This window comes from Dipodomys merriami, unplaced genomic scaffold, assembly GCF_024711535.1.
Source record: "Dipodomys merriami isolate MVZ:Mamm:240054 unplaced genomic scaffold, mDipMer1.0.p SCAF_6, whole genome shotgun sequence".
NCBI classification, from domain to species: domain Eukaryota; kingdom Metazoa; phylum Chordata; class Mammalia; order Rodentia; family Heteromyidae; genus Dipodomys; species Dipodomys merriami.
The window spans coordinates 70,890,157-70,917,284 of NW_027206179.1; the positions used below are offsets into that span (position 1 = coordinate 70,890,157).

At 43.1% G+C, this 27,128-nt stretch overlaps 1 protein-coding gene across 2 annotated transcripts; it reads left to right on the plus strand.

The window, feature by feature from the left end:
- The first annotated feature begins 128 nt into the window (after positions 1–128).
- Eef1akmt1 (EEF1A lysine methyltransferase 1) lies at positions 129–26,863 on the plus strand. Of its 2 annotated transcripts, none has more exons than XM_070003135.1 (5): positions 129–188; positions 15,167–15,336; positions 19,219–19,301; positions 25,095–25,375; positions 26,584–26,863. In XM_070003135.1, the coding sequence occupies exons 2-5, from the start codon at positions 15,193–15,195 to the stop codon at positions 26,718–26,720; spliced, it is 645 nt and encodes a 214-aa protein (XP_069859236.1). In that variant the 5' UTR covers positions 129–188; positions 15,167–15,192; the 3' UTR covers positions 26,721–26,863. The 2 variants fall into 2 exon arrangements, with proteins under 2 accessions (XP_069859236.1, XP_069859237.1); XM_070003136.1 differs by lacking the exon at positions 129–188 and adding an exon at positions 560–575.
- The last annotated feature ends 265 nt before the right edge of the window (positions 26,864–27,128 follow it).

The following is a 27,128-nucleotide window of genomic DNA, read 5'->3' on the forward strand; positions in this document are numbered from 1 at the left end:
TTAAAAACCTTTTGATTTTTTCCCTCCACTGCGAGCAGTATTACCTGGTGAAGTCTCAGGAAGGACTGCGGAGTAGGAGTAGGAGGCGGCCCGCTTGGCCCGCCCTCATCCGCGCTTGCGCGGGCCATGCCTAGGCCCCGCCCCTCAGCGGCTTGCTCGCGGGGCTCTCAGTCGCGCACGCGTGGTTGGTGAGTGGGCCGTGCGGGAGGGAGTGCGGGTCGCGCGCTGAGGGTTTTGTAGTCGTTTATAGGGTTGCTTCCCCGGGTGTAGTGGTTGGGAGGTTGGAAGCGGCATCCTGGGTTGGCGGTATGCTGGGTGTGTGGCGTGTGGTGGGGCGGTGGACCCGGGCGGCGCGCCGGGCCGCGCGCGCGAGGCCGGGGAGAGAGGGCGACCGGAGGCAAGCAGTTTACCTGCCCCTGCCAGGCTGGGGCCGCGGCCGGGCCTCCCGCGCACTGCGCCGCGGGCTTCCCAGGTTTGACCCCACCCATCCAGTGACGGGGCCTGGTGAGGGCTGCTTGCTGCTTTTCGGTGGCAGGTGGCAGCCTGGCCATGCACAGGACCTCGTGCTGGCACTGGTGAGTTACGGCGTCCTGCCTGGTCACAGGGGGCCCTGCCTGGGGTGGGACCCGGCAGGCAGGAAAGAGGCCGCTTGCAAGATTAGGAAAGAACTTGTGACCTCGAGGGGATGTACATACCACAGCTGTCCACTTTATTCTTTTGGTTTGCTTTTCTTGTAAATTTTACATGTGGTTCTTTTAACAGTGACAGGACAGGATAAGTCTAATTTCAGAAAATGAGTGGAAGGGACTTGGATGACAAGGAAGCTACCTCCGCAAAATTCACACCTGAATGTTCAGCAGTATTATTAATTAATTAATTAGCCAGGCCTGGGGCTTGAACTCAGGGCCTGGACACTGTTCCTGAGACTCTCTGTGCTTAAGGCTAGCACTCTACCACTTGAGCCACAGTGTCACTCCAACTTTATTTTTTATTTTTTTGGTAATAACCAAAATGTTTATTAACAGAAGCAATAAGCTGTGCCATAGCCATGCAATAGAATACAACTCAGCAATAAGGAGCAATTCATATGCACACAAAATACACATAAATCTCTAAGCTTCGTGTTCTATAATTCCAGTACTCAAGTGGCTGAGGCAAGTTCAAGGCTGGCCTGAGCTACATAATGAGACTTGACTCAACCTCCCTCTCCCCCAAATAATAATTCCATTGAGTGAAATAAGCTAGGTATGAAAGTATACATACATACGGTAGGATTTCATATACATGAAGTTCAACCACAGGGAAAATTAAGCAGTGGGTGATAAAATCAGAAATTCATTACCCAGAGCCTGGGGACAAGGATTCTCCTGCACTATCAGTTATCACTCAGTCCAAGAACCTGACAAGTCAGCCCAGGGATGTGTCTCTCCTTCCATCTGTGAAGAGGTCAGGTCAGTGCTCCAGCTTGCATGGAGGCCTCTGGAAACAGACCTGATCCACAGGACCCAGGTACCAGCACCGGCGCAGTCAGCAGTTCCTGGCAATCTGAGAGCTCACTTCTGGCATTTTCTGTTGATGTGGTACTGAGGAATTGAACCCAGGGCTTCATGCATGCTAGGCAAGCACTGTACCACTAGGCCACTTTCCCAGCCCAAGGCAGTATTATTATTTAGTACTTTTATTAGCTTATATTAATTATATGGGAAGTTTATATACAAGTTTACACTGTATTACAATCAATTACACCCCTCTATCACTCCTTCTGCCTTCCACCCAGCAAAAATTCAGCCCCAACAGGTTTCCTTGCTCCATTTTTTTTTTTTTCTGGGTCATGGGGGCTGACCCCAGGGCCTGGGTGCTGTCCCTCAGCTCTTCAGCTCAAGGCTAGCACCCTACCACACTTGAGCCACAGCGCCACTTCCGGCATTTTTCTGCTTATGTAGTGCTGAGGAATTGAACCCAGGGCCTCATGCATGCGAGGCAAGCACTCTACTACTGAGCGAACTTCCCAGCCCATCTTTGCTCCATTCTTTTTTTTTTTTTTTTCTAACACAGTAACAGATAAAAAAGTAAAACAGGCCGGGTGCCCATGGCTCATGCCTGTAATCCTAGCTACTCAGGAGACTGAGATCTGAGGATCGAGGTTCAAAGCCAGCCCGAGCAGGAAACTCTGTGAGACTCTTATCTCTAATAAAACACTAGAAAACCAGAAGTGGCGCTGTGGTTCAAGCGGTAGAGTGCTTGCCTTGATCTGGAGAGCTCAGGGACAGCGCCCAGGCCCAGAGTTCAAGCCCCACAACCGACAAAAAAAAAAAAAAAAGTAAAACAGTAGTCATTTTAGCATGTGACTACAACAGCATACATTATACTCAGTATACACAAATATACAGTATCAATTCTATGCAACAGTAGTAAGTATAACTACCAAAAACTGTAATAAACATCACACTTATTTGTGAAACTACATAAAATTTTTATTTGAAACAATTCTCATCACATCTCATTTTTTAAAAATTTCTTTATTGAGATTTAGTGATTACATAAATTTTACAATTATTGTGGGATAGTTGATACTTAGCTAAAGTCACAAACACATTTTAACCTTCACAAGGTGAATTGTCATTATTAAGGTCTATAAAGCTTGTTAATGCTACAGACTTTGACAATACAACAATTTCTTCCAAATTGGGTGATACATACATTTCTTTCCTTTTGCTGTTCCCTTTTTCTCTCTCATTCCCACCCTCCCATCAATGCACTTGAGTTGCTTAGGTCACTTTCATCAATGTCCAGTACAGCTGATGGACCCCTCTGCTGTATTTTTTCCCCTGTTTCCCTCTGATTCTGCTCCCTCCTCCTAGCTTCCCTCATATGTGCACATGTATATACCATATTTGAGGTCAACAACATGGAGTATTCTAAAAACAATATGACAGATTAAGAAGAAGTCCGTTGTTTCTTGAGTCCTGTTTACTTTGTCTTAACATCTGTGTATCAGGGAGACCACATACCATTTGTCTCTCTGATCTTGGCTTACCTTGCTCAACATGATTTGTTCTAGTTCCATCCATTTCCCTGCGAACGCCATTATTCCATTATTTTGTTCTTTCTAATAGCTGTGTTATATTTCATTGTATATAGATACCACAATTTATGGAGCCATTCATCTGTAGTGGGGCATCTGGGTTGTTTCCATATCTTGGCTATTGTGAACAGTGCTGCAATGAATATGGAGGTGCATGTGTCCTTGTCTCTTGGTTCCTGTTGCTCAGGGTAGATGCCTAGGAGTGGTATGGCTAGATTGTATAGACGGTCTATGTTTAATTTTCTGAGGACCTTCCAGATTGCTTTCCAGAGTGGTTGTATTAGTGTACATTCCTACCAGCAGTGCAGTAGGGTTCCTCTTTGCATTCCAGCCAGCATTTGTCATTTGAATTTAGGATATAGGCCATTCTGACTGGGGTAAGGAGTTGTTTTTATTTGCATTCCCTTTATGGCCAGGGATGATGAACATTTCCTCATGCGTTTCTTTTTTTGGGGTCTGGTTGTGGGACCTGAACTCTGGGCCTGGGCGCTGTCCCTCAGCTCTTCAGCTCAAGACTAGCATTCTACCACTTGAGCCACAGCGCCACTTCCGGCTTTTTTCTTTTTGCTTATGTGGTGCTGAGGAATCAAACGCAGGGCCTCATGCATGCAAGACAAGCACTCTACCACTGAGCCACCTTCCCAGCCCCTCCTCATGGGTTTCTTTGCCATTTGTACCTCTTCTGGGTGTGATATTGGCTTCATAGAATGAATTTGGGATTGCTCCCTCTGCTTCTATTTCATGGAAGAGCTTGAGGAGTATGGGTATTAGTTCCTCTTTAAAAGTCTTGTAGAATTCCATGGTGAATCTGTCCAGACTTGGGATTTTCCTTATTGGAAGACTTTTAATTGCTTCCTTTATCTCATTGTAAGTTATTGTCTTATTTAGTTGATTTATTGCTTCTTGGTTCAGTTTGGGCAATTTGTATTTCTCTAGAAATTTGTCCATTTCTGCTAGGTTTTCCTTCTTTAGTGAGTATAGATTCTGGAAATAGTTCTTTATGATAATTTGATGTCTTGGGTGTTTGTTGTAATTTTTCCTGTGGCATCCCTGTTCTTATTGATTTGGGTCTCCTCTCTTCTTTTTTTGGTTAATCTTGCAAAGGTCTCTCAATTTTATTGATTTTTTTTCAAAAATCCAGATTTTTGTTTCATTAATTTTATAGTTTTTAATCTCTATCTTGTTAATTTCTGCCCTTTGTTATGTCACTCCATCTAGTAACTTTAGGTTCAATTTTTTTTCTTGCTTTTCTAACAGTTTTATTTGCATCATGAGATTATGTACTTGAGCTGCTTCTATTTTCTTGATGTATACACTCAGAGCAATGAACTTGCTCTTAAGACTGCTTTTGCTGTGTCCCAGAGGTTCTGTTGTGATGTATTTTCATTTTCCTTGAATTGTAGGAACTTACTATTTTCTTCTTTAATTTGTTCATTGACCCAGGTATTATTCAGTAGTGTGCTGCTCACCTTCCATGTATTTGAGTAATTTCTGCAGAATGCTTTGTGTTGAAAACTAGTTTGATTTTACTATGGTCAGATAGAACATACGGGATCATGTCAGTCCTCTTGTATTTGTTTAGATTCTTTGTGTGAACTATGATATGCTCTATTTTGGAGAAAGTCCCATGGGTTGCAGAGAAGCACATGTATTGGGTTTTTGTTGGGTGGAAAACTAGGGGATATAGTATCATTTAGTTCAGAGGCTTCTTTGCTTATCCTCTGTTGGTTGACCTGTCCTTTGGTGAGCGTGGGGTATTAAAGTCCCCTGCTACTATTGTATTTGGGTCTATCTCCAAAGCAGTATTATTTATAATAGGCAAGAAAAGAGGTAAAATCAAACAAAACAAAACATGGCCTGTATAGCAGAATATTATTTGTTAGTTAAAAAGAATGATGAAAGTGCTAATTTTTCTAATATAGTTAAACTTAAAAACACTTTACTTAGAAAAAGTATATTGTAAAAGGATTATTCATAGAAGAACCCATATTACACAAATATTTATATAAAATGTGGATTATAGGCAGTTCACACCTGTAATCCTAGATACTCAGGAGGCTGAGATCTGGAAGATCAGGATTCAAAGCTAACCCCAGCAGTAATGCCTCTGTAACTCCTGTCTTTAATTAGCCAGCAAAAGGCTAGGCTGGAGGCATCACTCAAATGATAGAGTGCCAGCCAAGCAGGCCTTGAATTCAGGACAAGAGGCCCTGAATTCAAACTCGGGTACCAGCAAAAAAGGAAAAAATAATGAAAATGCAAGATATATTCCTTTTTTCTGGAAGTTGGGTTAAGGGTAGAATAATTTCTTGGAGGAATCTGGACCATTTTGCTCCATTCACAGAGGGTACCTTTTTCCTTCCTCTGAGATGAATCTTAGGTTATGCTCTTTCAGTTGGGTCACACTGTTTTGATTTACATTTTATTTGTTATTTACTTTATTTAGTGTGTGTGTATGTGTGTGAGCACACGCATGCACACACACAGAGATATATGCAGAGCAGTGCTAGAGCAATACCTCAAAACTCAAGGATGACGTTCTTCCTTAGCCTTTTCTGCTCAAGGCTAGCACTTTACCACTTGAGCCACAGCTGCACTACCAGCTTTTTGGGGGTTAATTGGAGATAAGACTCTTACAGACTTTTCTGCTCAGACTGGTTTTGAATCATCATCCTCTGATCTCAGCCTCCTGAATAGCTACAATTACAGAGGTGAGCCACCAGCGCCTGGTTATATTGACCCAAATTTTTTGGAGAAGGTACAGAATTGTGTGCATTTATCCAGTTTTGCTTTAAGTAGGTTTGATGTGTGGAAACTGATAAATTGTACTCAAATAGAGGCTAACTAGAGCCCTGTAGGCATCTACTAATGACTGTCTGCCCTCTTGCTTAAGCTGTTTTATCTCTAAACCTTATTCTTCCTGTCCTCAGGCAAAGTTACAGTAGCATCTGCTCTTTTCTCTTTGCAAGCTCTTTACTGTGATCCCATGGTACTCCTAATAGAGGGCACACAGCATCATGATTATTTCATGTGTCTGTGAACATAGCAGACTTGGTTATTCTTTGTCATGGAAGGCTGTCCTGTGAATTTGACGAAGTTCATCAACATCCCTACTGTCTACCTTCTGGTTGCGAGTAGCACCCTCACTAACTGTGCCAGCCAAAATCACCCCACTGCCGTATATTTCCCTAAGGAGTAAAATGACTCCTGGTTCTCCCATGAGAACAACTGTATGAACCACATAATGTTCATGGTTAGGTAAATAAAATAGAATATATAAATAATATAGAAGCACTTTCAATCTCCTTTTGGATTTGACTATCTCTCACAAATTTCACCAGTCTGACTTCAATTATTGGGGAACACCTGTAATCCTAGTACTTGGGAGGCTAAAGCAAGAGTCAGGAATTCTGGGCCAGGCTGGCTACATAGCAAGATTTTGTATTAAAAAAAATTAAAAAAGGCCAGGCACCAGTGGCTCACTCCTATAATCCTAGCTACTCAAGAGACTGAGATCTGAGGATTGTGGTTCAAAGCCAGCCCCGACAGGAAAGTCCATGAAACTCTTATCTCCAGTTAACCACCAGAAAACCAGAAGTGGTGCTGTGGCTCAAGTGGTAAAGTGCTCACCTTGAGCTGAAGAGTGCAGGGACAGCACCCAGGCCCAGAGTTCAAGCCCCACAACCAAAAAAAAAAAAAAAAAAAAAAAAAGGCCAGGCACTAGTGGCTCAAGCTAAAATCCTAGCTACCCAGAAGGCTGAAATCTGAGGATTGTGGTTTGAGGCCAGCTGGGGTTGAGAAGGTCATGATACTCTGACTAACCAGCAAAAGACCCAGAAGTGGAGCTGTGGTGAAAGTGGTGGTGCACCAGTTTTAAGTAAAAAAGCTAAGGGACAGCGCCCAGGTACTGAGTTGAAGCCCCAGTTCAGTATGCACACACACATACTCATACACAGGAGATAAAAAGTGATAAAATAGTGATGTGAATTTAAAGTTTAAAAAGGCATAGCCAGTCAGGCTATTCAGGCTATTACAGGCTCATGTCTGTAAGCCTAGCTACTCAGATGGCTGAGATGTAAGGGTCATAGAAAGGCTGTGAGACTCATCTCCAATTAACCACCACTTGAGCCACAGAAGTAGCACTGTGACTCAAGTGATAGAGCACCAATCTTGAGGAAAAAAGCTCAGGCATAGCACCTAGGCACTGAGTTCAAGCCTAGCACCAGGACACACACACATACAAAGTACCAGAGATATGCAGAGGGGCCTTCTCAAGAAGCCACCGGAAGCTGGGCGCTTGCTGGTGGCTGACGCCTGTAATCCTAGCTACTCCGTAGGCTGAGATCTGAGGATCACAGTGCAAAATCAGCCCGGGTAGGAAAGTCTGTGAGACTCATCTCCAATAAACCACCAGAAAACCGGAAGTGGTGCTGTGCCTCAAGTGGTAGAGCGCTAGCCTTGAGCTGAAGAGCTGAGGGACAGCGCCCAGGCCCAGAGTTCAAGCATTACAGACCTCATTCAGTGCTAGGTCCACCAGCGAGACTAGAGAACTTCACAATTTATGGGATATTGGTGAATGCCCCATAGTAGTGGTGATTAGTGATATGCTAATTAATACTCTCTTCCTGCCTGTCTTAAAAGAAAATTTAAATGAATCAAATTGTTCAACTCTGTGCCACTATAAATCTCAAGCATATTTATAGGAATACAAAAATATGCCCTCCAACAAGTTAAAATTCAGTCTGAGAATTACTTTTTTGTGCATGTGCTGGTCCTGGGGCTTGAACTCAAACCTGGGCACTGTCCCTGTACTTTTTTTTTTTTTTTTTGGTCCGGTCATGGGGCCTGAACGCTGGGCCTGAGCGCTGTCCCTCAGCTCTTCAGCTCAAGGCTAGTGCCCTACCACTTGAGCCACAGCGCCACTTCCGGCTTTTTTCTTTTTGCTTATGTGGTGCTGAGGAATCAAACCCAGGGCCTCAGGCATGCAAGGCAAGTGCTCTACCACTGAGCCAACTTCCCAGCCTGTCCCTGTACTTCTTGCTCAAGGCTGGTGCTCTACCACTTGAGCCATAGCTCCACTGCTGGCTTTTTGGTAGTTAATTAGAGATTAGAGTTTCACACACTTTCCTGCCAGAGCTGGCTTCAAACTGTGATCCTGAGATCTCAGCCTCCTGAGAGCTAGATTACAGGGGTGAGCCACCAGTGCCTAGCTTAGATACCCTTTTTCAGATTCAAGTTCTATACCTTGGTTGAAATAGTAATAGGGACCTTTATGGGAACAAGAGATGGTAGATCATCTTGCTCTTAATCCATAACCTGTCATTCACCTTGAGTTTCTGTCCTGTCTCGTGGACCAGCTATAAGAAGTTTTGTTCTTTTATCCCTATATCTTATCATAGGATAAAAGCTCACCAGATGAGGGTGATACCATCAATGTCTCCAAAGACTAAGTGTCTGCATATCTTACATGGGAAAATGTGCTTAAACAATCTGAAAGAGATTTCTCAAAAATACTGCCTTGAGCCAGGTGCCAGTGGCTCATGCCTATCATCCTAGCTATTTGAGAGGCTGAGGTCTGAGGACAGTAGTTCAAAGCTAGCCTCGGGAGATGAATCTAGGAGACTCATCTCCAATTAACCAGCAAAAAGCCAGAAGTAGAGGTGTGGGTCGAGTGGTAGGATGCCAGCCCTAAACAATAAAGCTAAGAGAGTGCTCAGGCCCTGAATTCTCTCTCTCTCTCTCTCTCTCTCTCTCTCTCTCTCCAAAAATCACTAGATCTCAGACCACTCCAACCATCTTATGAAATTTTTGAGCTTTTCTCTGAAGTTAGCTTGCATCTCCTTCACTCAGTCTGTTTCTCTTCCTTGACCCCTGCTTCTTCCCAGTTAATACTTTGGCCTGAGAATTTGTACTCAACATATCAGCCGAGGACCAGACTCAGGGCCTTGCACTTGCCATGCAAGTAATCTTCCCCATTCCCAATCCCAATCTATCAGTTTTTATAGCTGTCAGTTAGTAGGACCAAGGTTCCATCAAGTTTGCTCAGTTTTTACCACAGGCAGATATTGAATTTAGTCACTGCATTCTGTAGCATCTGTGCAGATGATCCTATGACTTTGTGTTTGAAGCAAAAACTTTTTGTACTGCTTCTGGGGCTTGAACACAGGGCTTGGGCTCTGTCCCTGAGCTTGTTTTGCTCAAGGCTGTCCCTCTATCACTTGCACCACAGCTTCACTTCCAGCTTTTTTGGTGCTTAATTGGAGATAGAGTCTCAAAGACTTTTCTGTCCAGTCTGGCTTTGAACCATGATCCTCAGATCTCAGTCTCCAGAGTAGCTAGGATTAAGGTGTAAACCACCAGTGCCTTGCTTCTATTGAATTGGAAATTAAAGAGTAAAAAGGATACCAAAATTTCCAATAAAAATTGGAAGTTAAAAAAATGAGTGCTGGGAAGGTGACTTAGTGGGAGAGTACTTGCCTTGCATGAATGAGGCCCTGAGTTTGATTCCTCAGCACCACATAAGCAGAAAAAGCTGGAAGTGGTGCTGTGGCTCAAGTGGTAGAAAGCTAACCTTGAGCTGAAGAGCTGAGGGACAGCACCCAGGTCTAGAGTTCAGGCCCCATGACTGATAAAAAATAAATAAGTAAATAAATAAATAAATAGATAATAAAATAAAATGAAGCCGGGGAGCCGGTGGCTCATGCCTGTAATCCTAGCTATTCAGGAGGCTGACATCTGATGATCATGGTTTGAAGCCAACCAGGCAGAAAAGGCTCTGTGAAACTTTTATCTCCAATTAACTACTCAAAAACAGAAGTGGTACTGTGGCTCAAAGTGGTAAAGCACTAGTCTTAAGCAAAAGAGCTCAGGGACAGTGCCTGGGCCATGAGTTTAAGCCCCATGACTGACAAAAAATGAATAAATGAAATGATACCAAAAGACCAAAATTGAGTGGTCTTTTCCCCCTAATATTTCCAAGCTCCTTTTGTATCTCTTTGAAGGTAACAAAATATTTCTTCTAATTTTTTTTCTAAACATTTCTTCTGTTTCCTACATTAAATCTTTTCACTAGAGCCCATCTTTCTCTCTCTTAAAAACAGGGTATCGCCGGGCGCCGGTGGCTCACGCCTGTAATCCTAGCTACTCAGGAGGCTGAGATCTGAGAATCGCGGTTCAAAGCCAGCCCGGGCAGGAAAGACCATGAGACTCCTATCTCCAATAAACCACTAGAAAACCGGAAGTGGCGCTGTAGCTCAAGTGGTAGAGCGCTCGCCTTGAGCTGAAGAGCTGAGGGACAGCACCCAGGCCCAGAGTTCAAGCCCCATGACCGACAAAAAAAAAAACAAACCAGGGTATCTCCTGATGGAGCACTCAAGTTTGTACATGATTGTTTTTTGTGTTCACCATTACTTAATCTCTGGTGATTTTTGAAAGCTCTAGCCCAGAGACCACGTGGATACCAAGTCACATACAGCAAAGTTTATTGTCCGCAAGCTGACAAGGCTGTGCCTTTCAGACTGGACACATCGCTTGTCTTTGTGCAGAGGGGTATCTTTATACTAGGGGCAGGGAATACTCTGCAGTTGCAGCTAGAGCCAAAGATAGCATGTAGCCAGGGTGAGGTTTCAACAGTTGAGGTTAGGTCTGGGCTAAAAGCATTCTGCTGCTGTAGATGGAGGCTATTGGCACGGGGGTGGGAGTTAAATAATTGTGGCCAGGCCTGGTCTGGCCACCAAATTTCAGGAAAAGGGCTGAGGACCTAAGATGAAGGTTGTTAAGTCAAAATGGAGTAGGACATACTAACAGTTTTGAGGGAGAGGTCAAATATAAGGTCAAACAAGGAGTACCAGTGCCTTGATTTCTTTCCATACATCTTTCTCCTGGATTTGATTTACTACCTGAAACTTCACTAACTTTTTATTTTCAGAATCCAAAATCAAATAACTAAGGAATATTTCTTCTTCTCCTCCTCCTCCTCCTCTTCTTCCTCTTCCTCCTCCTCCTCCTCCTTCCTCCTCCTCCTCCTTCTTCTTCCTCCTCCTCCTCTTCCTCCTCCTTCCTCCTCCTCCTCCTCCTTTTTCTTCTTCTTCCTCTTCCTCTTCTTCCTCTTCTTTTTTTTGTCATGCACTTGAACTCAAGGCCTGGGTGCTGTCCCTAAGCTCTTTTGTTCAAGGCTAGTACCTTACCACTTTGAGCCACAGCTCCACTTCTGGCTTTCTGGTGGCTAATTGAAGATAATGAGTCTTACTGACTTTCTTTCCTGTGCTGGTTTAGAACTGTGATCCTTAGATCTCAGCCTCCTGAATAGGTAGGATTACAGGCTTGTGCCACCAGTGCTGGCAATTTCTTTAAGTCCACATAAGATCACTTTTCTTATTCTAGGAGGTAGTTTGTATCTTTCCTACTTCAGAATTCTTTCCTTCTTCCTCTTCCTTCTCTTCCTTATCATATATAATCAAATCAATTAAAAATATCCAAGTCATCCTTGGGTATTTCCTCAATTCTGTGCTTTATAGCTATCACCTTCCCTTCTGAAAACTCTCCTGAGTCTCTTCTTTTACCTCTCTGATAACTAGGAAGCTCAGGCCATTACTTGCTCTTCCTCCATTTTCATGCTTTGAATTTTTCCCTTCCCCCCCACACCTTGAATCTCATTATCTTCTTACCACCCCCTTTCCGCCCCCTTTTTTTTCATATGGGATACAGCTTTGAGTCACTTTTTCATAAAAATTTTAGCAGGTCAATTTTCTAAAAGCTTGAAAGGCTTGAAGATGTCTTTATTTAAGCATCATTTAAATACTGATAGTTTAAAATTTAGGTTCAAAATAATTTTCTCTGAATGTTGAAGATGCTACCGCATTGCCTACTAATACCAGTGTTGCTGATGAAAAGTTGGCAGTCAGTGTAAGTACAGCTTCACCTGTCACCATTTTTTTTTCTTCTCTAGAGGCTGTTCATGCCTTCTCTTTATTCTTTAGCTTTTTTTTTTTTTTTTTGCCAGTACTGGTGCTTGAACTCAGGCCTGAGTGTTGTCCTTAAGCCACAGCATCACTTACAGCTTTTTTGAGTAATTTATTGGAGATAAGTCTCACAGAAACTTTCCTGAGTGGGCTGGCTTCAAACCTCAATCCTCAGATTTCAGCCTCCTGAATAGCAAGGATTATAGACGTGAGTGTTGACTTTTGAAAATCTTTTTTCCTCTCCCATTTCTTTGACTAGCATTCATCCTCTTCACTCTTCAGGTTACCTACTTCTAAAGGATATTGCAATTTCTCCATCTATCATCTGTACCACAGAAGGCTTCTTCCATACTTTCCAAACTACATGATTTGTTCAATAGCAATTTCACACCTTGATTACTCTTGTGCTCTTCAGCTTTGTCTAATTTATTACTCAGATCATTTTTTTTCATTATCTTTATTTATTGGCAGTACTGGAGTTTGAACTCAGGGCCTTTCATTTGCTAGGCCAGCACTCTGTCACTTAAGCCATAATTCTAGTCCTTTTTGCTTTCAGGTGCTTGTCCAGGCTTGTACCCACACAGTCCTTCCAGCAGGAGGAATCTTCCAATGACCTTTATGATTCTTTGTTCATTTATATGCATTTCATTTATAAGCATTTTTTTTTGGGGGGGGGGGTCGGTTGTGGGGCTTGAACTCTGAGCTTGGGCACTGTCCCTCAGCTCTTCAGCTCAAGGTGAGCACTCTACCGCTTGAGCCACAGTATCACTTCCGGTTTTCAGAGTGGTTTATTGGAGATAAGAGTTTCACAGACTTTCCTGCCTGGGCTGGCTTTGAACCATGATCCTCAGATCTCAGCGTCCTACGTAGCTAGGATTACAGGTGTGAGCCACTGGTGCCCAGCTTATATGCATTTTTAAAAATTTGATTTTGTTTTTTTGTGCTGGTACTGGGACTTGAACTTAGGATCTAGGTACTAATACTTAGCTTCCTGCTCAATGCAGGCACTCCTCCATGGGAGCCACAGTTACAGTTCCAACTTTTTAAATTTTTCTGTTAAATTGGAGTCTTGGAGAGGGAAGTATGAAAGTGTTGAAAGGAGGTGACATTGACCAAAACACATTGTATTCATAAACTGCTTTGTTGAATGGTAACTCCTTTGTGTACCTACTTAAAATATAATAAATATTATTTAAATAATATTCATTATTTAATTTAATTTATAATTATATACTTATATAATTATAATTTAATTTATTATTTAATTTATTACTTATTATTATTTAAATAATATTGATTATTTATAATTATAGATTATTATAGATAGATTATTATATATAGATTTGTCTGCCTGGGCCAGCTTTGAACCAGTATCCTCAGATCTCAGCCTCCTGAGTAAGTAGGCATTAAACATAAGCCATTGGCACCCAGTGGATGTAATGTTTTTAGAAAGCAAATTTAGAGGCTGTTTTTCTACTCTTAGATAACTGCTGGTTTAGAAATGTGTTTGGTACCTGTGTGGTAAAAGTAATTTGACTTCAAGTAAAGAGATGTCTGACCTTTGTCCTAGCTCCTGGGTGGTGATCTCTAAACACAAATTGTCTATATGAACCCAAGTCAGAAAAAGATGTACTTAATCCTTAACTTCCTGGCCAGTATACCAAATATGTTACCAGAAATTTAGGGCATCTAAATAAGCCTCAGATTCTTACATCAGGAAAAAGAATTCAGACAAGACACAAACATAGTAAAAGTGGTAGGAAAGTGTATTAGAAAAGAAATATGACAGAATGAACGCTCAGTGAAAGTTGGACAGAGACTCAGGGGAGCTTCTCGTTGGGTAGTGGTCCATGAATATGGTTGCCCATGGATATTTGGATACCAAATGCCTGGGGAACCTCATAGATTTCTACATCTCCTCTTTTGGCTAGTTCTCATTTGTCTTCTCTCCATAAAAAATGTAGGAGAAGCTGTGCGCTGGTGGCTCACGCCTGTAATCCTAGCTACTCAGGAGGCTGAGATATGAGGATTGTAGTTCAAAGCCAGCCAAGGCAGGAAAGTCCCTGAGACTCTTATCTCCAATTAACTACCAGAAAACTGGAGTGGCACTGTGGCTCAAGTGGTAGAGCACTAGCCTTGAGCTAAAACGCTCCGGGAGAGCGCTCAGGCCCAGAGTTCAAGCCCTACAACTAACCGCCCCCCCCCCCCCCGAAAAAAAAAGATGTAGGAGAATAATTGTTTTCACTAGCTCTCTTTCTAGCAAATGATTGAATATGAGTGTGGTTGTGGGACTCTCTTGTACTTCTAGTTGTTGTTCGGATGCTTGGCATACTTGACAAACTAAAGGACTGGGCCTTCACTTTGCAGTGTGGCAGGTAGAACCACAAAAAGAGATGATTGTGCCTGACCATCACTGCCTGCAGAAACACCTTCCTTTTGTCTCTCCATCTGTTTATTCTTTTTGCATACTTCCCTTTTGACTTGATCCTTTATATCTACCACTGACACCCATGAGACATTGTTCTAGTGGCTTGAACACATAATAAGACCCTGTTTAGAGAATTAACTATGAAGTGTCTGCACGGGGCCATCAGGGTACCAGAAAGAAGCAAATTGTTTTATTTTTATTTATTTACTTATTTATTTTTTGGGTCTGGTCATGGGTCCTGAACTCTGGGCCTGGGCTCCGTCCCTCAGCTCTTCAGCTCAAGGCTAGTGCTCTATCACTTGAGCCACAGTGCCACTCCCGGCTTTTTTCTTTTTTCTTATGTGGTGCTGAGGAATCGAACCCAGGGCCTTATGCATGCAAGGCGAGCGCTCTACTACTGAGCCACCTTCCCAGCCCAAATTGTTTTTTTTTTAGACATTTATGGTGAGTATTTCCTCATGTAATAAATAACAAATATGAAAATGACCTTTGTGAAAACTGAACATATAGGGAAAGCCTGCATCTGTTGAACTGTTCAGTAGAAGCCTCTTATAGGTATTGGATCCCAGAAGTTTTCAATATGTATGTTTTCTGTGCAGAGTTCATTTCCTGTGAGCTCAACTTTTTCCTTGCTATTTGATGGGAAGGGGAAACAAGTCCCCTCAACATATCCATCTACTCCTTGACCTGCAGGTTGCAGGTGACCTGTACTTGGTGAGATGAGTGATTCAGAAGATGAGGATACCCCCCAGCTTTCTTCCCACGCCTTAGCAGCTCTCCAGGAATTTTATGCTGAGCAGAAGCAACACAGTGAACCATGTGAGGAAGACAAATACAATATTGGAATAATAGATGAGAACTGGGTAAGTAAATGCAGTCCACATCCATTGGATAGTATTGGAGTGAAGCCTTTTGTGTGCCAAGGCCAGTGCTTGTCTTCATTCTCCCCTGATATTAATCTCTGTCACCTGCCATTCAGGAGCTGAAGGATGTATGGGGAGTGAAGACAAAACATAGCCCCTGGTCACTGAAGTTTGTGTGAATGTGGGTCTCCTGGTTTTGATAAGCTGGAATGTGACTAGAAATAGGGCTTTGCAGATAAGGGACTGTCATTATGTCCAACACAAAATCATGCTTTGTGGGCTGGGGAGGTGGCTCAGTGGTAGAGCGCTTGCCTTGCATGCCTGAGGCCCTGGGTTCAATTCCTCAGCACCACATAAGCAAAAAGAAAAAAAGCCAGAAGTGGCGCTGTGGCTCAAGTGGTAGAGTGCTAGCCTTGAGCTGAAGAGCTGAGGGACAGCGCCCAGGCCCAGAGTTCAGGCCCCACGACCGGACCCAAAAAAAAAATTTTTAAAAAATCATGCTTTGTTCTTGGACAGCAGTATACCCTATTGGTTTCAAATAGAGTTCAACAATCCTGGTAGAAAAAGAAAAATATATCACTTCATTAGGTAGGGATGGGGGGGCAGGTCACTGCACTTTAACATGTAATGAAAGATTAATGATGAGTTAAGATGCTAATTATTTATAGTGTATATTATATATGTGTGTGTGTGTGTGTGTGTGTATGTACATATTTTTTTTAATTTTAATTTTTGAGGGCCTGGGGCTTGAACCCAGAGCCTGGCACTGTCCCTGAGCCTCTTTGTGCTCAAAGATAGCACTCTACCACTTGAGCCACTGCACCACTTCTGGATTTTTCTGAGTAGTTTATTGGAGATAAGAGTCTCAGACTTTTCTGCCTAGGCTGGCTTCAAAACACAGTCCTTAGATCTCAGCCTCCTGAGTAGCTAGAATTACAAGTGTGAGCCCCTGGCACCTGGCTTATATATTTTAATATATATTTAATTTTTAATTTATTTTTTGTCAGTCATCGGGCTTGAACTCAGGGCCTGGGCACTGTCCCTGAGCTCTTTTTGCTCAAGGCTAGCACTCTGCCACTCTGGGCCACAACTCTACTTCCAGTTTTCTAGTGTTTAATTGGAGGTAAGAGTCTCACCAACTTCTCTGCTTAGGCTAGTTTTGAACCATGATCTTCAGATCTCAGCTACCTAAGTAGCTAGGATGAACCACCAGCACCCCGCTATAATTATATTTTGTTAGTAAATATAAAAGTAGGAATTGAAAAAGACAAAAATGAGTTTTGGGAAACTCTGGCTATTGGGGTCTGGGTGCCATGGTTCATGCCTATAATCCTTGCTATCAGGAGGCTGAGATCTGAGGATCACAGTTTGAAGCCAGTCCAGGGTGAAATTCCATGAGATTCTTAACTCTAATTAACCAATAAAATGCGAGGCGTAAAGGTGGCTCAAGTAGTAGAGTACTAGTCTTGTGTGAAAAAGTTAAGGGACAGTGCTCAGGCCCTGAGTTCAAGCCCTGTTACTGGCACAAAAAGAAAAAGAAAAAGTTTTTTTGAGCCAGGCACATGTAGCCTAAGCCTGTAATCCTAGCTGCTCAGGAGGCTGAGATCTGAGAATTGTGGTTCAAAACCAGTGTGAGCAGAAAAGTCCCCACGAGACACTTTTATCTCCAGTTAACCACTCAAAAGCAGCCGCACTGTGGCTCAAGTGGTCTCTAGCATGCTGGCCTAGAGTATAAAGAGGCTCAGGGACAAAGACTAGGCCCTGAGTTTAAGCCACACAACCAACAACAACAAAAAATGCTTTTTGAAGAACACAGTTGAGAAGCAGATAGGATTTGAAGTTTGTCTATGATAATTTCTCAGTGGCAGGCCTGTTTTGCTCTGTCACTTCCTAAATGGAAGGAAGCTTTTATATACTCATTCTGCTTTTGCTGTATTTATATTTTGTGCTCAGTTTGATTCTCAAAAATATACATATTTAGCCAATTTACTCTTTTGAAAACTACGCACTAATAAATCTTTTCCTGCTAGTGGCTCATGTCTATAATCCTAGCTACACAGGAGGCTGAGATCTGAAGTCGTGGTTTGAAGCCACCTGGGCAGGAAAGTCTGTGAGACAGTTATCTCTAATTAACCACCAAAAGCCAGGAAAAAACCCTAGGTTCTTTTCTATGGTCTCCTAACTTCCTGATCCTCCCAGCCCTTGCTAGTCCCAATCTCCTTTCCCTCTACATAGAACTGCCTATTCTGGATATTTCATATAAATGGGATCCTATAGCTTATGGGTTTTTTTGTTTGTTTTTTTTTGGTCAGTCATGGGGCTTGAACTCTGTTGGGTGCTGTCCCTCAGCTCTTCAGCTCAAGGCAAGTGCTCTACCACTTGAGCCACAGTGCCATTTCCAGTTTTCTAGTGGTGTATTGAAGATAAGAGTTTCACAGCCTTTCCTTCCTGGACTACCTTTAAACCTCCTGAGTTGCTAGGATTACAAGTGTGAGCCACTGGTGCCCAGCTCTACTTCTGTCTTGTAATAGTGTAGCATATGGATACTTACCATGTTTTGTTTAGTAAAACATCAGTTGATAGACATTTTGGGTCAGCAGATTCACAGTGGACCAATTTGTGTGTGTGTGTGTGTGTGTGTGTGTGTGTGTGTGTGTGTGTGTGTGTGTGTGTGTGTGTGTGTGTGTGTGTGTGTGTTGGTAACACATGTGTGTATGTGTGTTTACTCATTTGCTGGTAATGGGGCTTGAACTCAGGGCCTTATGTTCTCTCTTGGCTTTTTTGTTCGAGGCTGTGCTCTAAAACTTGAGCCACAAGGCCACTTCCTGCTTTTTTGGTGGCGAATTGGAGATTAGAATTTTGTACTAAGCTGGTTTCTAATCACAATCTTCAGATATCAGCCTCCTGAGTAGCTAGATTATAAGTGTGAGCCACCATTGCCCAGCAGATTTTCTTTTTTCTCCTTTTCATTTTGTGGTGCTGCTGGAATAAAAAGCCAGGGTTTCCTCATGCAAGGCAAGCACTCTACCATGGAGCCATTGGGCATAATGGATGCAGCTCCTCAGGCCTTTCTCTTCTGGGGACAAAGAGGCCTGTTACATAACGGCCTCTAGATCACAGAGGTCTGCCTTTGTTTCACACTCAAGTCATCCTTAATTTGTGAATATGAATATAGCCACAGAAATGGAGGCACAAAGGGTGAACAACTGCAGCAGTTGCACTCACTAGACACTATGTTTAAAATGAACTATCCAACTTGAGGCCAGGGACAGGAGGGAAAAACTAGGAGAGAACTAAGGATGGGGTGACACTGCTCAGAAAGAATTGTACTCATCGCCCAAGCCCAGAGTTCAAGCCCCGTGACTGACCAAAACAAATAAAAATAAAAATTGTACTCATTACCTGACAAGAAATCGTAATCCCTCTGTACATCATTTTATAATAACAATACAACAAAATTAGTATTTAAAAAAAGGATATATCATTAAGGATCCCTAGAATTTTAAAGAAAAGCATCCATTGGCATGAAAGAGGAGCAGGATGAAAAACAACAGCCCTGAGGAAAAGCAGTCATTGTAAACACATAAATCAAAGGTACCTGTAGGTCAAGAGATGGAGGCAAAGGGCTGGCTACCTCACTGCCTGACTGATGGGTCATCTCCTGTATGTGTACCCTTGTTTACTGGGGTTGATGGTACCACTGATACTCAGTGTGTCTATTCCTTTCTATGTCAGCTTGCAGTGATACAAGGTTCTGTCAAAGAAAAATGAAGTTGCAACATTAATAAGTTCAATCTATGCATGCTAGGATAGTCAGCATAAATTCAAAGACCAGCGCTTACATGGATTCTAAGATGATGTCATCCTGTCCCTTTCTTGCAGCAGTTGAGCCAGTTCTGGTACAGCCAGGAAACAGCCTTGCGGCTTGCACAGGAAGCCATTACTGCTGCTGGGGAAGGTGGCAGGTGAGATTCACATTCCCTTTCTCCTTTCATCTACTCTAAATTAGTTTAAGGAAGCCACGTCTCTCACAGTGATGTGAAAGCCCAATCATCAGCTGGGTGCTGGTGGCTCACACCTGTAATCCTAGCTACTTAGGAGGCTAAGATCTGAGGACTACGGTTCAAAGCCAGCCCGGGCAGGAAAGTCCATGAGACTCTTATCTCCAATAAACCACTAGAAAACCGGAAGTGGCACTGTGGCCAAGTGGTAGAGTGATCACCTTGAGCTGAAGAGTGCAAGGACAGCACCCAAGCCCAGAGTTCAAGCCCCATGACCGACAAAAAAAAAAGAAAGAAAGAAAGCCCAATCATCAGGCTTGATGATTGAGCTATACCTCCACAACCAGCTTTTTGTTGGTTAAAGAGAAAAGTCAGAGTCTCCTGGACTTTTCTGTTCAGGCTAGCTTTTGAACCTCAATCTGCAGATCTCAGTCTCCTGAGTAGGTAGCATTATAGGCATGAACCACTGAACCACTAGCACCTGGCAGATCCTATCTCCTTTAAAAAAATTTTTTTTCCTGGTTGTGGGGCCTGAACTTTGAGCTTAAGCACTGTCCCTCAGCTCTTCAGCTCAAGGCTAGCACTCTACCACTTGAGCCACAGTGCCACTTCCAGCTTTTTCGGCTTATGTGGTGCTGAAGAATGGAACCCAGGGCTTCATGCATGCAAGGCAAGCACTCTACCACTGAGCCACCTTCCCAACCCCATCTCCTTTTTTTAAAAAAATTAAATTACTTTTTTTCTTGGCACAGGAAGAGATGAACAATAACTGATTACAGGTAACTGAACCCATAACAAAACCACAGTTAAAGGGGTTTCTGTGGGTTGTGTTTTTTGGATTGCCATGAGCCCATGGTATGTGTATTTTCTGCTGTGTGCCCCTAGGTTCTATATTAGTTTTGTTTAAGACAGGATTTATGTTGTTGGAGCTATGTAAATTTTCTTTATAGTTGAGACTTTTCCCCTTCATTCTGTGAATATGAACTGTGCCCCACAGGATGATGATGATGATAATAATAATAATAATCAGAGACCAGGAAAAGAGCCAGTAATGGAGACAGATGTATCAAATGCAGGGTATGGAAGAGGATCCTGGGAAGGAACTACTTCTTAAATAGACCTTTCAACAAATTCTCCTGTTTTTAGCACCCTTCACCTCTGTGTCTTGAGTTTCCTGGGTCTGTGGCATCTTGGGCCTTTGGGAATGCTGTGATGTCAGCCAGGAACAGCTCAGCTCTCCTGCTGCCAATGCCAGATTTAGTTTTCTTTGGTTTAATTACCACCCACCTGCTGACTTTTCAACTTCTTAAGTGTGGCGGCTCTGTTCTCCCGCCCCATTCCCTGTGCTATCTTTTGTTGTTTATGCCTAAACAACAAAGTAAAATGCATTTTTACCTTTTTTTATTTTTAACTTTGTTGACTTCCTTGAAGGAAATGTATGTGTGTTCAATGTAGCACCTTTAATTAGAAGCCTTAAGTTGTTATTCTTTTTCATTTTCTATTCATTTTCTTTTTTGATGCTGTTCATTAGATTTTTCTTACCGTGTGAAATTCTGTTACTGTAGCAAATAGCTGAGATAAGTCACCTTCAAAGGAGTAAAGGTATTTTGACTTGGATTTGGGGCTTTCAGTCCCTGGTCAGTTGGCCCTGTTGTTTTGGGCTTGTGGCATATCATAGCAGGCGTGTGTGGCAGAGGGAGGGACTCATCTCACGGTGACTGGGAAGCAAAAAGAAAGAGAAGGGTCTGGGGTTCTAATGTCTCTTGAGGGCACTCCTCCAAAGACCGAACTTCCTTCCGCTAGGCTCCGCCTCATAAAGGATCCACCACCTCCCATAAGTGCTACAGGATGAAGACCAAGCCTTTAAACATAGGCCTTTGGGAACATTCGAGATCCAAACTGGGTATGGTGCCAGCATTGGAAAGGCCGAGGCAGGAGGATAAAGAGCTCTATATGGCATGTTCCAGGCTAGCCTGGATTATATAGAATAAGACCTGACTCAAAGGAAAAGCAAAGATCTAAATTATAGGAACAGTGTTTCCACAGCCTCTTCCTTCCTTCCTTCCTTCCTTCCTTCCTTCCTTCCTTCCTTCCTTCCTTCCTTCCTTCCTTCCTTCCTTCCCTTCCTTCCCTTCCTTCCCTCCCTCCCTCCCTCCCTTTTTTCTTTCTTTCTTTCTTTCTTTCTTTCTTTCTTTCTTTCTTTCTTTTCTTTCTTTCTTTCTTTCTTTCTTTCTTTTTCTTTCTTTCTTTCTTTCACCAATCCTGGGGCTTGAATTCAGGGCTTGGGCACTGTTCCTGAGCTTCTTTTGCTCAAAGGCTAGCACTCTACCACTTGAGCCTTAGTTACACTTCTGGCTTTTTCTGTGTATGTGGTACTGAGGAATTGAACCCAGGGCTTCATGCATGCTAGGCAAGCACTCTTCCACTAAGCCACATTCCCAGCCTCACATATTCTTTTCCTCTCATTTGTATTAGGGCCTTGGAAGCCTCTCCTCCCTAGTGTATGTGTTCTCCTGTCATAGGTGTTTTCATCATTGCATCTGTGCTCACGCCTCAAAGTAGTAGTAGGTTTCTGACACCTTCAGATCATCACCCGTAGGCTTGCTGGGTTTTCACACAGTCCCTCTGACTACTGCTACTAGATGACCTCCATTCCCTGCGGGTTCTCATTCCTTCTTGTATCATCGTCCATTACCCTGCATCAATGCAACCTTTAGGAGTTCTCAGGGAGGTCTGTTGAGGCAAGCTCTCAGATCTTGTCTTTCTCCTTTACCAGAAGATTTCCTTTGTGTCCATATAACCTTGGTTATACTTGTGCTTATTTTTCTCTTCCAACATAGTTCTAAGGTCACTGGGCTTCCTCCAGTCTCCCTCGAGTCCAGTGCAGAGATGCTGTAGGAAGAGCCATGTCCCACAGCCAGCCAGAACCAGGACATGTGCTTTTCCCCTAGATATATTATGTGACCCAACCAAGCTTTATCTTCTCCAAGAGGTGAGCCGCTTCAAAGCAGGGACATAACTGTCTGTTAAGAAACACATTTTTCACATTTTAAATACTGAATTTAATTTTAAAATTGTGTGTGTGTGTGTGTGTGTGTGTGTGTGTGTGTGTGTGTGTGTGTGTGTGTGTGTGTGTGTGTGTGTGTGTGTGTGTGTGTGTGTGTGTGTGTGTGTGTGTGTGTGTGTGTGTGTGTGTGTGTGTGTGTGTGTGTGTGTGTGTGTGTGGTTCCTGGGGCTTGAACTTAGGAACTGGGTGTTGTCCCTGAGCCTTTTCACTCAAGGGTCACACTCTATCACTTGAGCTATAGTTCCACTTATTTTTCTTTTTTTCTGGTTAATTGGAGATAAGAGTCTCAAGACTTGGCTGGGTTCAAACCACAATCCATAGATCTCCACCCCCTGAGTAGCTAGGATTATAAGCATGAGCTATTGGCAACTGGCTTAAGTCCTTTTTTTGATGACAATTTAAGAACATACAAAAATATAAAAATGAGAAGGGGAATTGAGAGGTTTCTCCCATTGTTTCTAGATCCTCTAGGCCCTTACAAAGGACCCTGGCTCTTGGGAACCTTCTGAAACAATGTTTTAGACCCCAGGTCTCCAGGAGTCCCACACCCATGAAAATATGTTTAATGTTGCAGGCATGGCAACATATATTTGTAATCCCAGCATTGAAAAGGCTGAGCAGGAAGGTTATAAGTTCTGTAGCCTGGGCTATATAGTGAAACTTTTTCACAGAAAACAAACAAAAAACCCATAGTTTACTGTTCTCCATTCCTTGAATAGATCCTAGAGCTTGTTTTAGATCAGTACACAAGGGCTGCTTCAGTCTTTGTAGAGTGGTCACAAAACATTCCATTGAAATTGATGTGCCGGGGCTGGGAAGATGGCTCAGTGGTAGAGCGCTTGCCTTGCATGCTCGAGGCCCTGGGTTCGATTCCTCAGCACCACATAAGCAAAAAGAAAAAAGCCGGAAGTGGCGCTGTGGCTCAAGTGGTAGAGCGCTAGCCTTGAGCTGAAGAGCTGAGGGACAGCGCCCAGGCCCAGAGTTCAGGCCCCACGACCGGACCCAAAAAAAAAAAAAAAAAAAAAAGAAATTGATGTGCCATGTGGCTGCAAATGTGGCTTAGTGTTAGAGCACTTGCCTAGCAAGCATAAAGCCCTGGGTTTGATTCCTCAGTACCACATAAACAGAAAAGCCGGAAGTTGTGCTGTGGCTCAAGTGGTAGAGCACTAGCCTTGAGCAAAAGAAGCTCAGGGACAGTGTCCATGTCCTGAGTTCAAGCCCTAGGACTAGAAAAAAAAAGAAAAGAAAAAAGAAAAAGAAATTGACGCATCACATTTAACCAATTCAGTATTTAGGTATCAGCTAGTTTTCTAAAGAGTTGGCTTTAAAAGCTAACTCTTGGACATCACCCATTCATAATCTGTAGACTGACTGAAATAAACACAGATTAGTTAGGCTGGGATATAACTCAGTGGTAGATGTGTAACACTCTGGGTTCAGTACCACACACATATACACATGCACAAGACTAATTTCATTTCACAAAAAACGATTCAAACAGGGCTGGGAAGGTGGCTCAGTGGTAGAGCGCTTGCCTTGCATGCATGAGGCCCTGGGTTCAATTCCTCAGCACCACATAAGCAAAAAGAAAAAAGCCGGAAGTGGCACTGTGGCTCAAGTGGTAGAGTGCTCTCCTTGAACTGAAGAGCTGAGGGACAGCGCCCAGGCCCAGAGTTCAGGCCCACGACCGGACACAAAAAAAACCGATTCAAACATTCATAGCAGCTTGTCAGTAGCAAGATCAAATCCCACTGTTATCTTTTTGGATAAGTTGAATCATTTAGGAAGTTACTTGGAGTCTTTGAATGTTTGGGATCATGAATGTTACAAAATGACCTCAAAACAATTAGTTTGGACTAAAAGTATTTGAAGTAAATATTAAAGATTAAACATGAAAATAATAGGTGAATTTGGGCTTTGGGTCACTTTTGTCATAATATGTTCCTGATGCTTTTAATGTTTTTTTCCCCTGCAAAAGTATATTTATTCTTTCATACCTCAAAGTTATGAGCTACAGATTTTTTAAATAGCAAATTCCTTACAAGTGAGGCCATATAAAATTTCCTCTTAAAAGTTTACTGTTTATACTCGGTGCTGTGGCTCAGGCCTGTAATCTTAACTACTCAGGAAGCTGAGATCTGAGGATCATGGTTCAAAGCCAGCCCTGGTAGGAAAAGTCAATGAGACTCTTATCTCCAATAAACCACCAGAAAACCAGAAGTGGAGCTGTGGCTCAAGTGGTAGAGTGCTAGCCTTGAGCTGAAGAGCTGAAGAACAGTGCCCAGGCCCAGAGTTCAAGCCCCATGACCAAAAAAACAAACAACAAAAACAAAACAAAAAAGCAACTTTACTGATTATGAGCTTGAGTTGTTCCTTTTTTTTTTTAAGTGCCCATACTGGGACTTGAACTCAGGGCCTGGACAGTGTCCCTGGCTTTTGTGCTCAAGGCTAGTACTCTTCCACTTGCACCACAGCTCCACTTGTGGTATTTTTTTTGGCAGTTGGAGATAAGCGTGTCACAGATTTCAAATCATGATCCTCAGATGTCAACCTACTGAGTAGCTAGGATTACAGCACCCAGTGCTGTTCCTTTCTTTAAGGTCTGAGCACAGGCATTTTGGCATATTCACATGAAGTCCTTGTCTAGCATCATTAACTGTCTTTCACACTGCATGCATTCTGTATTCTAGAATAGCCTGTGTGAGTGCACCCAGCGTGTACCAGAAACTCAGAGCACTGCACAGACAAGACTTCTCTGTGTATATCTTTGAATACGACAGAAGATTTGCCATGTATGGGGAGGAATTTATCTTCTATGATTATAATCATCCACTGGATTTGCCTGAAAAAATTGCTGCACACAGTTTTGATATTGTTGTGGCGGATCCTCCATATCTTTCTGAAGAATGCCTCAAGAAGACCTCAGAAACCATCCAGTACCTGACACGGGGCAAAGTCCTCCTGTGCACAGGTATGTGCCGCCTTTCTCTTCTCACAAAAGCAAGGGCAGTGAAGGGCAAGTCCTTGGCTTGAAGAGTTGCAAGAGTTCTTAGGAGTCACGTCCTAATTCCACCATTACTTATTATGTGTCCGTAAGTAATTCAGTTATTCTTCCTCGTGTGTGTGTGGTGTGTGTGTGTGTGTGTGGTGTGTGTGTGTGTGTGTGTGTGTGTGTGTGTGTGTGTGTGTGTGTGCGCGCGCGCGCGCGCGCGCGCGCGCTGGGCCTGGGGCTTGAAATCTATCTAGTTGGAGGTCTCCTGGACTTTGTAGCCTGGAAACAGGATACTCCTCATGTCTGCCTTGAAAGTAGCTAGGATTACAAATGTAAGCCAATCAGAACTTAGCCTGGAGCTTTTTTTTTTTTTTTTATGTATTTTGTTTTGTTTTTTCTTTCCTGGTACTGGGGATTGAACCCAGCATGTTGTACTTGTACAGTGGCAAGTGATTTGCCACTGAGCTACATCCTAGTCTTTGTTTTGGTCAGTTGTGAGGCCTGAACTCTGGGCCTTGGGCACTGCCCCTCAGCTCTTCAGTTCAAGGCTAGCACTCTACCACTAGAGCCACAGTGCCACTTCCGGCTTTTTTTTTCTGCTTATGTGGTGCTGAGGAATCGAACCCAAGGCCTCATGCATGCAAGGCAAGCACTCTTACCACTGAGCCACCTTCCCACCCTTTTTTTTTTTAAGTGCTCAGACCCCAATTAACAGTATCCACTTAGTCTAAAGGAGTTTGAGCATTGTACTTCATCCACTCCTGAGGCAGGGAGGTAGCAGTGGGAGATGACAAGCACTCTACCACTGAGCCACCTTCCCAGCCCCTCTGAACTGGCTGGTGTTCTACCACTTTAGCCACACCTCTCCTTCTAGCTTCTGGGTAATTCACTGGAGATGACAATCCCTTAGACTTTCCTGCCCAGGCTTCAAACTTATATCCACAGATCTCTGACTCCTGAGTAGCTAGGAGCTACTGGTGCCTGGCATGGGGAATTATTTATTAACTAAAACAGAAATGACAAGGAGGCAATTTTAAAAAGGGAAAGTGGAAATATATAGAATGGGCCACTTGTACTGTATGTGTTATGGTATTGTCAGCTAATACTCTCAGACTTGTAGCCTAGAGCTGGCTTCCAACTCTGGTTGGTGTCTGGCATTTTGGGTTCACTTGATCTGGTCTCCTCAGGTGCCACCATGGAAGGACAGGCCGCAGAGCTCCTGGGAGTGAAGATGTGCAAGTTTATTCCAAAACACACCCGGAACTTGGCAAATGAGTTTCGCTGTTATGTGAATTATGATTCGGGACTGAACTGTGAGACCTAAATACAGATAGCAATAGGTTTTGTTTTTATTTCTCTCTTTTTATTTTCTTTCTATTGAAAAGTTATAACTTCTTCCCTCACCCCACCCCAAACTGGGGTTATCCTGGCCTAATTTTCAAAAATAAAATAGAACTTTTCAGCTGATGCTGGTAGCTCATGCCTGTAATATTTGTTAGTTAGGAGGTTGAGACCTGAGTATTGAGGTTCAAAGCTAGCCCAGGCAGAAAACTGTAGGATTCTTTTTTTTTTTTTTTTTTGTCGGTCGTGGGGCTTGAACTCTGGGCCTGGGCGCTGTCCCTCAGCTCTTCAGCTCAAGGCGAGCGCTCTACCACTTGAGCTACAGCGCCACTTCCGGTTTTCTGGTGGTTTATTGGAGATAGGAGTCTCACGGTCTCTCCTGCCCGGGCTG

What these genes read in the sequence shown, in the direction of transcription:
- Eef1akmt1 (XM_070003135.1), top strand. Translation starts at nt 15,193, where the DNA reads ATGAGTGATTCAGAAGATGAGGATACCCCCCAGCTTTCTTCCCACGCC. An exon ending in GCTGCTGGGGAAGGTGGCAG is followed by an intron (nt 19,302 to 25,094) that starts GTGAGATTCACA and finishes TCTGTATTCTAG; the next exon opens with AATAGCCTGTGTGAGTGCAC. An exon ending in CAAAGTCCTCCTGTGCACAG is followed by an intron (nt 25,376 to 26,583) that starts GTATGTGCCGCC and finishes TGGTCTCCTCAG; the next exon opens with GTGCCACCATGGAAGGACAG.